This window comes from Schistocerca cancellata, chromosome 4 (assembly GCF_023864275.1).
Source record: "Schistocerca cancellata isolate TAMUIC-IGC-003103 chromosome 4, iqSchCanc2.1, whole genome shotgun sequence".
NCBI lineage: Eukaryota > Metazoa > Arthropoda > Insecta > Orthoptera > Acrididae > Schistocerca > Schistocerca cancellata.
Window position 1 is genome coordinate 779,769,497 of NC_064629.1, and position 17,138 is coordinate 779,786,634.

General features: G+C 36.9%; 1 protein-coding gene across 1 annotated transcript in view; it reads right to left on the reverse strand.

The window, feature by feature from the left end:
- LOC126183797 (uncharacterized) overlaps positions 1 to 17,138 on the reverse strand; it is a 258,705-nt gene that overhangs the window by 22,233 nt on the left and 219,334 nt on the right. The window contains exons 11-14 of the mRNA XM_049926039.1: positions 9,127 to 9,214; positions 8,087 to 8,627; positions 7,964 to 8,004; positions 7,421 to 7,565 (exon numbers count right to left, since the gene is read on the reverse strand). Coding sequence (XP_049781996.1) covers positions 7,421 to 7,565; positions 7,964 to 8,004; positions 8,087 to 8,627; positions 9,127 to 9,214 — 815 coding nt within the window. The remainder of the gene's footprint in view (positions 1 to 7,420; positions 7,566 to 7,963; positions 8,005 to 8,086; positions 8,628 to 9,126; positions 9,215 to 17,138) is intronic.

The window sequence follows — 17,138 nt, forward strand, 5'->3', positions numbered from 1 at the left end:
GATGACTATTCTATGTCATACCATTTGGGACAGCTGCTTCTGAAAAGGAAAGTTACTATGTTAGGAACAATACAGAAAAGTGAGAGCTTCCCCAAAAATATGACCCACAAGGAGGGTCATAGCCCTTCATTTTACTTCACAAATGTCACTATGGTAGTCAGTTATATTCCCAAGTGAAATAAGAATGTTGTACTTGTGAGCACTATCCATCATGATGGGGAAATCCGTGATGGGTGTGATGTGAAGCGGAAAGTGATTTAGATTATAATCAACCTATCGCAGACAAACTATCAGCTAACAGGTAAATATACATGCAAATGGAAAACCAACAGAGGGCTCATGATGGTTTTCTACAATATTCTTGTTGTTTGTAATTAGTATGTGTTGTGGACTTTTGATTGTTCACAAATTGGAAAGCACAGAGTGTATATGCTGGAGAAAGGGGGGGGGGGAGTAATTTACCAGATTTCCCTGTTAAAAACACACTTTTTCATTTTAAGTGAAGTATACTTTCCCTTGGAGATGCAAAACTTATCAATCCTTTAAATGTTACAGATTTTATACATGGATGAAGAATTTCCCAGCACTTTGGGAAACAAAACCCAGCAAAAAACAACACATTTTAGAAAGATCTTTTATGTGCAGCTACATGTATACTGCATAGGTTTGTATTATTAAAGTATAAATACGAATTCCACAAAATATAGTATGGTAGCTTCCAAAGCACTAAAATTAAGATTGTGCAGCACAATGTGCTTTTGTCAGCCAATTGTGGTTCGTGCCACATGATGTCAGCCAATAACAGCAGATATTGAGTGCATAGGATATGTGATGTAGCCAGCCAATACCAAAATCATGATTAACAATGTGTGGAAAATTCTGGTTGAAAATCATGAGCTATTTAGGAATACAGGAGACAAATCATGCAGAAGGCAGAAGCGCTGCATTGTCGATAGGCACACAAACCAAAGGTACGGAGCTTGGCTAGCTTTTGGAATACACTTCCTTTTTCTAGCTGTAGGAAAAACGTATGCACATGCATAGCCCCATGCCGCTACCCCCCCCCCCCCCCCCCCCCAAAAAAAGGAAGGTTATGAAACACTATGTGTGTGTGTGTGTGTGTGTGTGTGTGTGTGTGTGTGTGTGTGTGTACACACTTTTTTTTCTCCTAGAAAGTGCATTCCGAAAGCTAGCCAAACTCCATCCCTTTTGTTTGTGTGCCTATCGACGACACATCACTTCTGCCTTGCAATGAGTCGTTTCCTGTATTCCTCATCACTGTTAATGGTTTCATATTATTTATATTTTTATAGGACTACACACAGTATACCTACCCTACAAGAAAAGCTGAGCTTTCAACATACAACATTGTTTTTTGTGTGTGTTACCCTGTAAGATGCATAAAAAGCAAATGTGCCACAAAAATTTTAAATAAGGGCATCAGTGGTTGGTCTTCAAAGTGTTAAGATTTGAAGAGTCAAATGCTCTGTGATTTAAGAAATTCACTGCACATTCTTGCACATAATATAATTCATCTTGCACAAAAGGAAATTTACTTTGCAAGTAACACTTCTTACACAACCACTCTCAATATTTTCTCATGACCTGGTAGAAATGTACACAGTTGTGACATCATGCTCATCGAAAGGAGTCTGTTGTTATGAAGTATTGCATAGTCTTCATCCTAAAGGCTTTGAAACATTTTGCTGTCAGCAGACACTTGTGTGTGCACCGCGTTTTGTTGTTGAAAATGGTGCATTTTCTGTGCAACTTAAGTTTTACTTTGGTGCTGTTCTCTGTTTTGCTTTATTGCTACAGTATTACTCTGCAGAAGCTGGATAACATAAAATTCTTTGTTAGAATGTCAGGTCTTACCAGTTAAAACTACAAAAATTTAACTGAAAACTACAATCATGAAAAATTCCTGGAATTCTAAAAAATTCCTGGGTTTTCTCCCAGATTAAAAAATTCTGGCATTTTTCTCAGGACGTATAACCCCTGAGTGCAAGAAAATTGAGTAGAGGAAGAATATTTTCAGAGGAACATGGAAGACACTGGTAGCAGAGCACTTTGCATCAAGGAAGCATTTTCCAAGAATGGTCAGGAGCATCCAAGAGCCTGGAGGAGTGGCAGGTGGGCCCAAATCAGCAGGAACATGAAACCCTACTAAATGTGCACACTAAGTTCTGTCTTTCAAGCAATGACAATAAAATAAACATGTTGTGTGGAAAGTGCATTAAACATGTATGCAAAACAAATCACTTACTTGTGCCAAACAGCAGGGAGTAAGAAGGAAAGAACGTGCTATGAATGGACAGACAGATGTTTATAACAATCTTTTGATGGAACTGTCCATTGTTTCTAATTTACCCTATGTGAATAGTAAAATAATATATTTTCTCCAGTGCAGTTCTGTATTATTATTATTATTATTATTATTATTTCTTTCCTGTCTCAGACATTATGTCCAGTTAAAAATGGAAAGTGACCTTGATCAAGCATGACTTCCTTTTAATTGTACAGTGTATGTTGCATTTAGCAACTTTCGGGTAATTGAACATGTATCAATAATTACAGGTTTCTGTAGTTGTATATATACGTTTGGATGTAGCTGTATCGTGTTGATGTACTGGTGGATATTGTGTGGTATGACTCCTATAGTTGATAGTATAATTGGTATAATGTCAACTTTATCCTGATGCCACATGTCCTTGACTTCCTCAGCCAGTTGGATGTATTTTTCAATTTTTTTCTCCTGTTTTCTTCTGTATATTTGTTGTATTGGGTATGGATATTTCGATTAGTTGTGTTAATTTCTTGTTTTTATTGATGAGTATGATGTCAGGTTTGTTATGTGGTGTTGTTTTATCTGTTATAATGGTTCTGTTCCAGTATAATTTGTAATCATCATTCTCCAGTACATTTTGTGGTGCGTACTTGTATGTGGGAACGTGTTGTTTTATTAGTTTATGTTTTATGGCAAGTTGTTGATGTATTATTTTTGCTACATTGTCATGTCTTCTGGGATATTCTGTATTTGCTAGTATTGTACATCCACTTGTGATGTGATATACTGTTTCTGTTTGTTGTTTGCAAAGTCTGCATTTATCTGTTGTGGTATTGGGATCTTTAATAATATGCTTGCTGTAATATCTGGTGTTTATTGTTTGATCCTGTATTGCAATCATGAATCCTTCTGTCTCACTGTATATATTGCCTTTTCTTAGCGACGCGTTGGATGCGTCTTGATTGATGTGTGGCTGTGTTAGATGATACGGGTGCTTACCATGTAGTGTTTTCTCTTTCCAATTTACTTTCTTTGTATCTGTTGATGTTATGTGATCTAAAGGGTTCTAGAAGTGATTATGAAATTGCAATGGAGTAGCCGATGTATTTATATGAGTGATTGATTTGTGTATTTTGCTAGTTTCTGCTCGTTTCGTAAAGAATTTTCTTAAATTGTCTACCTGTCCATAATGTAGGTTTTTTATGTCGATAAATCCCCTTCCTCCTTCCTTTGTGCTTAATGTGAATCTTTCTGTTGCTGAATGTGTGTGATGTATTCTATATTTGTGGCATTGTGATCGTGTAAGTGTATTGAGTGCTTCTAGGTCTGTGTTAGTCCATTTCACTACTCCAAATGAGTAGGTCAATATTGGTATAGCATAGGTATTTATAGCTTTTGTCTTATTTCTTGCTGTCAATTCTGTTTTCAGTATTTTTGTTAGTCTTTGTCTATATTTTTCTTTTACTTCTTCTTTGTCTATATTTTTCTTTTACTTCTTCTTTAATATTTGTATTATCTATTCCTATTTTTTGTCTGTATCCTAGATATTTATAGGCATCTGCTTTTTTCCATCGCTTCTATGCAGTCGCTGTGGTTATCCAATATGTAATCTTCTTGTTTAGTGTGTTTTCCCTTGACTATGCTATTTTCCTTACATTTGTCTGTTCCAAAAGGCATATTTATATCACTGCTGAATACTTCTGTTATCTTTAGTAATTGGTTGAGTTGTTGATTTGTTGCTGCCAGTAGTTTTAGATCATCCATGTATAGTAAATGTGTGATTGTGTGTGGGTATATTCCAGTAATATTATATCCATAATTTGTATTATTTAGCATGTTGGATAGTGGGTTCAGAGCAAGGCAGAACCAGAAAGGACTGAATGAGTCTCCTTGGTATATTCCACACTTAATCTGTATTGGCTGTGATGTGATATTATCTGAATTTGTTTGGATATTAAGTGTGGTTTTCCAATTTTTCATTACCATGTTTAGGAACTGTATCAATTTAGGATCTACTTTGTATATTCCCAATATCTGTAGTAACCATGAGTGGGGTACACTATCAAAAGCTTTTTGGTAATCAATGTATGCATAGTGTAGCGACCTTTGTTTAGTTTTAGCTTGATATGTCACCTCTGTATCTATTATCAGTTGCTCTTTACATCCTTGTGCTCCTTTGCAGCAGCCTTTTTGTTCTTCATTTATAATTTTGTTCTGTGTTGTATGGGTCATTAATTTCTGTGTAATGACTGAAGTTAATATTTTGTATATTGTTGGTAGGCATGTTATGGGGCGATATTTTGCTGGGTTTGCTGTGTCTGCTTGATCTTTAGGTTTGAGGTAAGTTATTCCATGTGTAAGTGTATCAGCGACTGTGTATGGGTCTGCAATGTAATTGTTAAATAATTTAGTTGGATGTGAATGTGTTGAGGTGAAGTACTTTAGCCAGAAATTTGCTATTTTATCATTTCCAGGGGCTTTCCAATTAATTGCTCGGGTGACTTCATGTTGCAAAATTATCACTTCAGGCATTTGTGATATCATCTTGTATGAGTCTGTTTCTGCTTGTATCCACCGTGCATGTCTGCTATGTTGTACCGGGTTTGACCATATGTTGCTCCAGAAGTGTTCCATGTCTGTTATGTTTGGTGGATTGTCTATTTTAATGTGTGTGTTATCTATTGTCTGGTAAAATTTCTTTTGGTTTGTGTTGAATGTTTGGTTTTGTTTCCTTCTATTTTCACTTTTTTTGTATCTTCTAAGTTGTTTGGCCAATGCTTGTAATTTCTGCTTCTTTTCATCTAATTGCTCTATCGATTCTTGTTGTGAGATTTTACCTAACCTTTTTCGTTTTTTGTCTGATATTTCATTTCTTGTAAATTGTGTTAGCTGTCCAATGTATTTTCTCAGTTTTTCTATTCTGATCTGTAGCCTGTGTTGCCATGCTGGTTTTGTGGGATTCTTCTGTGTGTTTGTTGGTTCTGATCTCTGCCTAGTGTGTATATTTAGTGTAGTGAGTGCTCCTACATAAACCAGTAGTTGTAACTCTTCCATAGTTGTATTTTCATTTATTTTGTTGTGTACGATTGTGTTGATAGTTGTTGTTGTTGTTGTTGTTGTTGTTGTTGTTGTTGTTTCGACTTGTGGGTTATTTGGCAGTCTATGCAAGAATGGTCTAATGTCTGTATTTGTGTCATCGTATTCTACATATGTCAGCTGAAATTTTTCTTCTATATCTAACATCTGTGTCACTTTGTGTTCTATTTGTGCTTGTTCTGGTGGCTGTCTTAAGATTTCGTTTCCCTCTGATTGTTTAATTTATGCGTGTTGTTCTTTGTTTGTTTGCTTGCTCTGGGATGTTTGATTCCATTACTGTATTTTCTTCTTCTTCTGACTGCACATTATTTTGTTCCAGTATTTGTTGTACTTGTTGTTTGATGTTTTCTAATTCTGACTGGGGTATCCTGTTATTTTTGATTATTCCACAGGTCTGATCAGCTAGTCGTTCTGTTAAAAATTTTAATTCTGGGTATCTGGTAATAAATGTTGTGTTTACTTGTGATCTGTATCCAGTTGTGTTGGTTCCTAAGTTTGTTGCTTGGTAATAACAGAACATGAGGTGTCGGTTAACTTCATCTGACCATCTCATCCTCTGTCTTTGTTTTCCTTCTGGAGTGGTTGCAGGAAGCATACCCTGCAAAACACCTCTATTTGGATTTAAATCATTTGCCGTGTGGCTAGCAGTGTCGTTACCATTGTGGACGGGCATAGGGTTCAAGCGTCGTCCCCGACCATGACAGTGCTTGTCCGAGGCTTCATTAGTTCTGTCCTGAACCAACTAATCACACTAATAGAGGGGTTAGCCCTATTAGTGGTTTGTTCTTTTCGTCGCCTTTTACGACTGGCAGAACATACCAGAGGCCTATTCTTTTCCTGGGCCTCCACGGTTTTTTATTATTATTATTATTATTATTATTATTATTATTATTATTATTATTATTATTATTATCAACATAGTTTAATATAACAAGAATGTCAATGGCGTACAATTGTACGAAAAATTGTGTGTGCCAGTAGCTTTCCTGCAGCATTTTATTATGTCTGGTGATACTGAAATAAACAGTACATTTGTATAGTAAAAGAGAACTGAACAGCAGCATTAACTGTTAATGTTGGTAGTATGCAGCTCTTTCTGACTATTTGCCAGCAATACTGTTGTCTTTAGGGGAAAGCATTGTCACTGAATGATCATAAGGTTATACAGAACGGCTTAGTATTTGCAATTTGAGCATTAAAAGAGAGTTCTCCCTAAATATGGATGTATGCAAGGTAAAGCCCATAAAAAAAGAGAGAGAACTCTGGTACTGCATTACATGATCAGTGGTTACTTTAGGAGGTTGTCACCTTGTTCAACAGTGTTACATTGTTATGTAAAATAAACTTAACATGAGAAATTAGTAGTAAGAGTTCTGTGGTAGTGCAATGCATCTGTAAAGAAAGAGAATCTCATACAAGATTTTTGTGTGACCAAATCTGAGAGAAATGCTCCAGCATTTGGAGTCTTATCAATTAGGTGGATATTAGACTGGGAACAAATTTAGATAGCTGCTGTTAGAATTTCACCAAGTCAGAAACCTCATACAGAACTGTAACAAAAAACTCGGGGAACTGAAATTTTAAACTTTAGAAGAAAAGTGACTATTTCCTTGCAAAAGGCAATTGGATAAATCTAGAGAAGCAGTTTTGGAAGAAGACTGTGAAACCATTTTCTAGCTTCCAGCAGTGTCCTTGTACGAAAGAGCCACAAGAATATTGTAAGCAAGATTGAAGAGTGTAAATCTGCATAAAATATAAATTTTCCCCTTGCAAATCTTATAGGACACAAAATCACAAATATAAATAGAATATACCTTCTGCCATGCACACTACAGTGGCTTGGGTAGATTAAGCATTTGGTACCAGAGGAATTAAATCTGCAGTACATTGATGTAACACTTAGAGACAAATTTCCTTTATGATTTTTATAAACCATACTTTCATAACGAAACTTCATCAAAGGTACAGCAAAACCACTGTAACAGTTTCTTCATACGAAGACAGATAGCAAAACTAAATACAATTATTGTGAATTACCTGTGTATGGTTGTGTGGAGTGACAAGGAACTGTGCTGCTTACTTCATTTTCTGGGGCTGTAGGTGTTGCTGCTGCTGCTGCTGATAAACTTCCAGCATATGGGTCAATATGAACTGGCAATGGTAAGCAGCTCTGTCGAAACCACTGAAATGAGCAGTCACTACTACATTTGCACAGTTTTAGTTAAGGTTCATGTCAGTTATAATATTAGTAATTTAAAAACAGCTATATATTCTATTTTATTTGATATTGCACTGAAAGAAAGTGCAAGTCAATTACACTTTATTCTACTTTTCAAAACTGGCTTACTTAGACAAAACCACAGTTATTTTGAATAACAATTATATTAATTCAGTGGTTATATAGCACCAAAGCTTCTACCTTTTATTGGTTTCACATAGTTTTGCTCAGCTAAAATTTCATTTTAGTATATGTGTAATTTGAAGAGGGGGCGGCTGACATTTTTCTTGCTCACGATTTTTTTTTTTTTTTTTTTTAATCTTTGTTAAGAACTGACTGATTATATTACTGCAAATACTTACATCACACCCAAGGTTGTAGTAGAATCTCAGGGTCTGGATATCTGATAAAAGAAAAGAATTTTGTAGATTTCTTTACTCTGTGGTCAACGTACACAACATTTTCCATGCATAATAATTACTTACCATGAAGAGGTAAATCGCTACCATCAGGCAAAACAGACTTCTGAGCTACCATATTCAATGCCTGAACTAAATTTCCCGTCAATCCCTTTGCTGCAGGACCCGAAACGGTTGTGCGAACACAATCTTCAGTTCCTTCCGATACACGTGGTGGTAAGTGACTGACAAATTGAACACTAGGGCTTAAAACATAGACAGGGTTTGCCTTGAGGCAGGAACTGCCAGGACAACAACTGCATGCAATATGGTTAGGAGAAACTACGGTCTGAGACACTGTTTCACTTGCCGAAACATTCACTTCATTAGTAAGAATGACTGGAGGCTTTGTTGGTGTTGTTGAATCTGGTTCTGGTGGAGGAGATTCTGCAGTATTTAAGCACCTTTCTTGAGCAATAGTGCATTCTGGATGGTATCCGCCAGCTGATGTAGCTGGTACTAGTATCTGCGTACTAGGAACATGCTGAGTTGAACAAAAATCTTGTGTTCTTGGTGACTCTTGACCCACAACAGGAAGTTGTGCAAGGTTTCCATTAGCTTGAAAATTCTGAAAGAAAATGAATATAGAAGATAATGGTAAACAATAGCTTACAGCAATTATTTTAATACAGTTATGTAGAAATTATTTTAGACAAGCAATTTCAAACACATTTATGTATTCATAATAGCACGAACATCAATGACAGGTAATAATAAATTAGTGACGAGCAATATTCAGTTTGAAATAACAATGTATCATGTTTGCCTTTTACAAATTCAAAATCTTATCATGCAGGTTTCATACACTACAGAATTTACATTACAGGCACTTCTGGACTACTTCTAAAATATATTTCATATTTCTGAGCCAACCGAGTGCTACCATTTTATGGGCAAAAACAATTATTCATAATATCAAGGTAGTTTGGTAGGGAACATTGTAAGCAGTGATTTCCCGTAATTCTCATAGTGGTTTAAAATTTGTTTTGTGAATATTACATTACATTAAATAGGTAAGGGCTTTTTGCCTTTCAAAAATTCAAATTTCGATAGTCAAAACTACTTACTATACTATGTGAAGGATTGCAGTTAGCAACTTGATAATTGCTATAATTTATTTGACACTGGGACGTCAGTAGTTGATCACCATTGCATCTGAAACAAACCTTAACATTACTGAGGATAAATTTTCATAGATGTATAACAAAAAATTATCTGCAGATATTTCCATTCTAGTTTTAGTACTGTGTAAGTTAGCTACTGAAGCTTTTTGTAAACTAGTTGTGTTCATCAGTCCAGTGCTTGCATGAAACCACCTCAAACTAAAGCACCCACTGCAGTATCCAAAACAATCTGTGACTTAATCACTGGTTTCATGTTCATCTATTTGTTGTAATGGAGAGTGAGCTTCTTGTCCCCAAGTTTGACAAGGTTGCTAATGTATAACACTGATTACGCATTGCTGTGCCAGGCTTTAACGTTACATACATATTATTGGCAAAAATAAGTTTTATTACACTTATACTGTTGCCCACATACCCGTGGAAATAATTACAAACACTAAACTTCCAAATCACTAACACCTTAAATTAATAACTGTGCTACAAAAAAGGTATTTAAATTTATGTTAGGAGATTGTTGCAACATTGCATACTAACTCCTCACAGATTGTCATATGGACAATCATTTAACCCTTTTTGTGCCAAATACGAGGGTGGGTTAGAAAGTAAGGCCTTATGTGTCACAAATTTAGTGATTATTGTGTAACGAACAGAATTAGTACAGATCACAGCCTGAATGTCCTCTACACGACACTACCATTCAACACCTTCATCATACATTTGTACACATTTGTGCCATTGTTGAACAAATTATACAAATGCATGGTGAATATGTTTGCTATTGTATGTTCATTAGCAAATTTTATGATGATGCAGGAGACAGTAATGTTAGATCCACCACTGTACTATCAAATTATTTCGAAAAATCACACCTTGTTTGGTTTCACTGTTGGAAAAACTGGAATGCTAAACTGCATGCATCATTCCCTAGATCAACTCGCAGGATAAAATACCGAAAGGTACAGGAAAGTTAGTCTGCATAGATGTAAGAGCAGATTTGCCAGTCAATACTTTGTGTACAGCTGGCAGAATATGAGTTCGACAGGGCACAGTGTTTTGTATGCCATAGTTTACCACCCAACCTACAGGTGCAGGAGGAAGAAGAGTTGGATAGAGGTTTCAGTATAAAATGCTGTCTGCTGGGACGGTCTGCTGATTTAATTATAGCAAGGAAAAAGTGTCACATTTGCAAGGAAGTGATAGGGTATAGATTAATATATTGTTAGTGGAATACACAGTTGTTTAACCTTCCCAGACGCCTGCCATATATGCCAACAATGCATTGTAGGATTCCCATTGGAAATGAACCATCAGTGTATGGAAAACCATACCCAATTCCACACCAACAACAACTGGTGATGGAGGAATTTACTAATAATAGAAAAGAGCACCAGCCTGTAACTCTACCGAAAACAGCTCAGTTGAAATTATGACATATAGATTCCGTTATGACTATCAACATAAAATAAATGTATGGTCACAGGTGCATATCCAATGCCAAACATCACAGAAACTTTAAATAACCTGAGGCAGTTTATCATCAGGGAGTTGTGAAGTGGGAACCATCAATTGGTGGTAGCATTGGAGGGTCAACCAAAGTATGCATTTACAGTTCCATCTGATCATTACCAATACAGCAAAATCCCATTCAGACTGAAGAATGTTTGGCCCGTTAGCTGGGGTGCTATGAATCCTGAAACCAAAGCAATGTATGGTATACTTGATGACATTACACTATTTTCCAAGGACATCCAAGAGTAAGTGGGACATCTTTAGTCAATTACAAGTGGCACAATTGACACTTAGTTTAGAAAGTGTCATTTTGTGTTCAATGAAGTTTGCTATTTAAGCCATGTTATTAGTCAGGCTGGTGTGCAAATATACCCCTGGCTCATAGAAGCTGTGCCTGAATTTGCGACATCTAATATGGTTATACTACAATTTCCTACACCTGCTACGGAAAGACAGAGCTGGAGCAGAGAACCTGATAGCCTATGCTTCCAGGCAACTAAATAAGGCAGAAAATAACTACTCAACCACTGCTTAGTCCAATTTATGGCACCAAGTACTTCTGTTGTCACTTATATGCCAAGAGTATCAAAGTTATCAAATGACCGATGGACCCTGAAAATCCAACTTGCCATTTGATTCGATGGACTTTACAGTTCAGTGAATTTTATTTTGAAATGGGAAAATGCATGGTAATGCCAACAGACTGAGTTGTAGGATAAGCGCAGTGGAATGTGCTGGCATTTCTACATATGAGCGGCGAAAGGAACAGGCTGCTGACAGACTGTCAGCAGTTTGTAACACATGCTCAGTTCTGTGCTGAAGATGGAGTTTTGTAGAAACGAAGTATGGACGATGTATAGTTGTTGCCTGTGAGTTTACACGGTGAAATCTTGAGACAATCCTACAATTCTACCTAAGCAGGTTGACAAACTACTGATTGATACACCACAGAACATTATTGATGGAAAACACTCAAATAGGACTTAGAGCAATATGGGAAAAACTAACCCGTGTGCAAAGAGCTGAGCTTAATCATGATCAATTTCATTGTAGACATTATCAGAGATCAACAAACCATTCCATATGATTGGTACGGATATTCTTGGGTTCTCGACACATACACCAGCAGGGAATTGATGCGTTTTGACTATAATTGATCACTGATGGCGATATGGATTTGTGATTGCTGTGCCACATCAGCGAACAGGTATGGTAGCTCAGATAATAGTTAACCACTGGATCTTTAAGTTTGGGCCATTGGAGACATGATGAACAATCAAAGAACGAACTTTATGTACAAGCTGATGAAACTTTTATATTGACTTTTACAGATTCTGAAGTAGTTGTTGAGTGCACTGAATCTGCAAGCAAATGAGAGGATGTAGTAAGTGCACAGTACCATAGGGAAAATGTTATGTGCATAGGCACCATACTGACTGGAATGTTCTACAACCATATGTGGTAGCAGACTAACTCAAACGTGCCAAAGTATGGAATTATCACTGAATGTGGCAATTCATGGAGAGAAAATCACTTCACACCAAACTGAGTAAACCACACCATGGTGAAGATGTGTCAGCTGTATGTAATTTCAGTAAAAGACTTTGAGGGATTTGGCACTAGGTCATTATAAAATAAGACAATAAGACCTAGAGCGGCAAGAATGTGCACAAAAGAGGCGACAAAGCTGTCCAATTACCGTGACAGGCAGTAGGTAGTGGTGATCAACCCTTCCATTCTGAAAGGAAAGCTACATAAATTCATCACATAATACACGGGGCTTTATCAGGCAATAAAATATACGTATTTGGTCAATATAAAGTTACAGCTCCCCACTCTTATCACTTTGGTGTACTGCACATGTATTGAAAGCAGTATACTGGAAGTTATTGGAGGGTCCAAAATTGGGCTTTCCTTATGGCATTCTGTAGTTGGCTTTACATGACACATTTGAAGACCTGTAATAAATGCAAAACTCTTAAACCTACAGGAAAGGTGACGCTATAAGAAAATAGTTACACTCAGAATGGAGCCTTGTTAGAAGCTATGGGATGGCAGGGACCCCTAGGGTACGTCCTTTGGGTAGTGGTGTACTCTTCACCCAGCAATTTGATGCGATATGGGCTAACCATGAATGGACATTAAGGACAGACTTCGCTACCTCGGCAGTGAAATATGAAAAACACCAACTGGATGACGTTTTTGAGAAGTTGCAGCTCTTTATTTAGAACAAGTCAGTGTTAAATGACACTCTCTAAGATTTGAACTATTACACACCCGACATCACTGGCAACACAAGAGGATGGCTTCTTGCCATGGTATTAGCATTATCATCCAGGATGGAACCAGTTACAGATTCAGGTACAAATATTGATTACATACATACAGAGGGTGTCGCAGTTCGAGTGCTGTCATCCACTCTTACTTGGTAGTATAGAGTGCTCTGAAGAAGTTTGTATTATTGAGGGCGCATGACTAAGTCCAGCACACTACTTACTATCCTCGAACTGCTAAGGTGTAAGGCCAAGCAAGTAATATTATGCCCCATAAAGCTGATACAATCGATATGAGGGTTTTGAGAGCTCATTCTGTTTTGCACAGAAAAACCCAGGTGTAAGTGTCCTTGGGATGTGATGTGTAAAATAAAATACTTCCACAGGGGTTAGGCTCAAACTGACTCCTCTCACTGGCATACCTGGTAATCATCATCTGCTCATGCAACCACCTTGGCACTTAATACCAGAATGCCCAGCTTTGAAGTGTCCACTGAAATGCCCAGTGGAGGTGAAGTGACCCTAAGGTTTTTACAAAATGTAATGATATTTCGTATTTATTGTCTTTAATGCTGCTTTTATTATTTTTTCATGTATAATAATTAAGTGGGCAAATTTTTATTTGAACGTGCTAAATTTTATTTTTATGTTATGCCATACAAAAATACGTGAAACTGCATTAATGGTAGATAATATTAGTTACATTTTCAGTGTCCACTTTTACATCACCCAACAATAGGTATTAAATTTTATCATTATAGAATTGCTTAGCTATTCATTAATTATCCTTTTACCTTGTAACAAATATGTGTTTTACTATACACAGCTATATGGAGAACTCCGCTGGGTGTTCTAGTGTTAAGAAACAAGCAACGGTTAGAGTTACAAGGATGAGGTCGAGGTCTAATAATCAATGGCATCAGTCATTAGTCCCACTCTTTTGTTACCTGCCACCATTAACAGAACCATATCCTCTAATATCACATATTCACAATGCTATCTACCCAAATTCCTTTCAAAATTCTTCCTGGAGAAAACCTGAGCCACATGAATGCTACCCTGTATTCGACATTTCTTGGTTCCTTGAACCAAAAGCTAGCCACCCAGGATGGTTGGATTCTGATAGGCCAACTATTTGGGCGTGTAAAGCAGTACCATAAGGAGCATCAACACCGACTCATCACATTCGAAACCTCCACTTCAGCTGGACTCTAATGTGGTCGATAATAGACACCATCTACTGCTACCTCAAGTATAGTCTCTCAGATCCCATCTCTGCTGACCTTTCGCCTTCAAACTACCAATTGTGTCGGCACTGATGATGAAGCAGCTCAGCTGTTGAAAAGCTGCAAGTGAACTCCTGTAAATAGCATTAGCAAAAGACTAAATAGGCCGTGTCTAAAATTAACTGCATACAATTTTACTAGTTCCAGGATCAAGCACAGTGAAGAATTTGGAGGGCTGAATTCTTGTAAGTGAAGAAGAATTTAATGCAGTGAACCAGAGCAAGGAACCATTGCTACACTCTTATTATTTGCCATAACATACCAATACAGCATCACGCCATACCATCAGCCTATGAGCTGCAACATGACTCTCCAGTCGATGACCAATGAAGTTACCGTACCTGGGACTCTTCAATGGCGTTGCAGCAAGTGGCATATGGGACACCTGTGATGACCACTCAGAAAGCCCTTCCCAGTGTGTGCATAAAAATACTGGCTGGCCATGCAGGCTGAACATCAAACTAGCAGATCATTGAGTTGTCATCCACTGTAGTGTGGGTTTCACACACCTGTCATCCTTACTGGGACCCCTGCCTGGAGGTACAGCCATAACACTGATGAGCTGAGGGTCAAACAGATGTACTCCCAGCCACTGAGCCACTGGAAGGACACTAACACTAGAGGGTACTAGTCAGACACCGAGACTGGGGTTTGCACTCTGGATATTTACTCTTCTGTCACTTACCACAGCTGAGCAGGTGTTTTCGTGAACCCAAAAATTTAGTCTGTTGATAGAATCTGTTATAAATTCCTTAACAACCTAGACAGATGGATTATAAAAAAGGAGATGTGTGTCATCTGCAGACAATATAGGTACAGTGTTCGGCAGATTCCGAGGTAGGTCATTGATAAATAGCAGAAAAAGTAAAGGCCCTAGGACTGAAACTTAAGCGACATCACAATCAGTTTCATTGAAAAGAACTCTAATGTAGCCTTTGTTTGAGAATTCAACCACCTGCCTCCTGTTACTGAGGTATGACTGAAACCACATATTGAAAGTGCCTGTGTACAGTGCAACTGAAGTAATCTGTGATGAAAAATTAGAAGCAATACTTGAGAAATGCTTGTTAAAAGTTGCACTTATCTCCTTTCCATCTGATATTTTAGTCCCATTGTGCATTAGATGATCTGGACCTTCTTTAAAACCTCTAGTTCCAAGAGTGCCTCTAACAACATCACAAGTAACTGTACCTATGTTCTTAGAGTTTTTAATATAATTATTATTTGCCATTTTCTTAGCTTTATTTATAACTTGCCCACGTATCTCTGTATTTTTTATAAAATATGTGAAAACTGGGATCATCTGTTGCTTTGCATTTTGCATATAGTTTCCTTTTTGTAGCACTGGAGGTGATTATTCCCTTTATAATCCACAGCTTATCAACTGACTTATTTATGTTAGCAGTTACTTGTCTTTTAAGGGGTAAGGCAATATTAAAATAATGGGCCACTGTGTGAATAAATATTTTTGCTTTCATGTTAGTATCATCCTCACTGAACACATCCTTCCAGGATCCATGACACACGATAAACTTAAACAATTTTAAATTTTTGGGTTCTTTAATTAAAGGCTCGTACGTAATTTTTGGCTTGTCAGTGGTGATACAGCATTGCAGCTCCAATTTTATTGAGACCCCTTGGTGGTCAGAAAAGCTGTTTGATATACTTTGAACATTTAATAATGAAAGAATTATTAATAAAAGCTGCAACAATAGTTTTACAAAAGGTAACAGTTATTCTAGTAGGCTTACTCTCAGTATTTTGCTTATCAAAAGAAGTCACGCGGTTGCTCAAGGGAGAAACCCACCATCTTGTGCATTGTGGACAGTCTCTAAACCGGAAAAACAGTTCCTATGTTTATGTATGGGTCATAGTTCTAGTGTCAGTAGCACATACAAACTTCTGAAAATATATTCCTCTCAGATTAATACCAAGTCAGAAATGATTCCATAAGGAAAGACAACACTACAACACTCAATAAAAAAGAGCTGTGGGAATATTGAGGACAATGGGTTGAAACTGTAATGGTCTGCTTTAGTGCAAACCTGACAAATAAGAAAAATGGGGATGATGATGAAGATATATTTGTCTGAATTGCTTTGGATAGCCAGATAGTTTATTCCTGAGTTACCATTACAAGCAACAGTGTACAATTTTATTTACATTGTAATCTTCAAAAATCACTTCCCTTTGCTTTAATGATTTAAAACATGCATTTATCTTAGCATTTCTTCACATGGTTTTATCACTTGCACCAATGATCAAAGCCAATCTTCAGACTAATTAATCAGAATCATAATTTTTCTTTCTGTTGTCTCATGGGTCCTTTTGTTCATTCATATTAACAGTAATATTAGGAGTTTTTCTGTAACTAAGAAGCATAAAACTTCATCCAGTATAAACTGTTTATTATTTGGTTCAGAAGTTATCTTCAGCAGTATACACTCAATTCAGTATTTTTGATACCCGATATTAAGCTTCAAACATGTTTACGTTAATTTGGTGTTTTATTTTACGATTGTTTTACCAATGCACAGCTCAACTTCCCTCCCATCTACTATTTACTGTGGAAGTAAAAACAGTTAAATTCAATCAAATACAAATTTAGCTAGCACACTGTGGAGACCAATCTGAGCAAGTTATTTGTTTATATGCACAATGTATGACGACTTGTCGTCGTCATCGTCGTCAGACTGAAGACTTGTTTGCTGCGGCTCTCTGTTCATTATTATTATTATTATTATTATTATTATTATTTTTTAAGATAAGTGGTGAAAAGTGATTTGCAATAATCAAATTATAAAAGTTATGCAAGAAGAATACAATGTGGTGATGCATAAGGTAAAGGATTTGGAAACACAAGTAGACCACTTTGAACAAGTTGTAG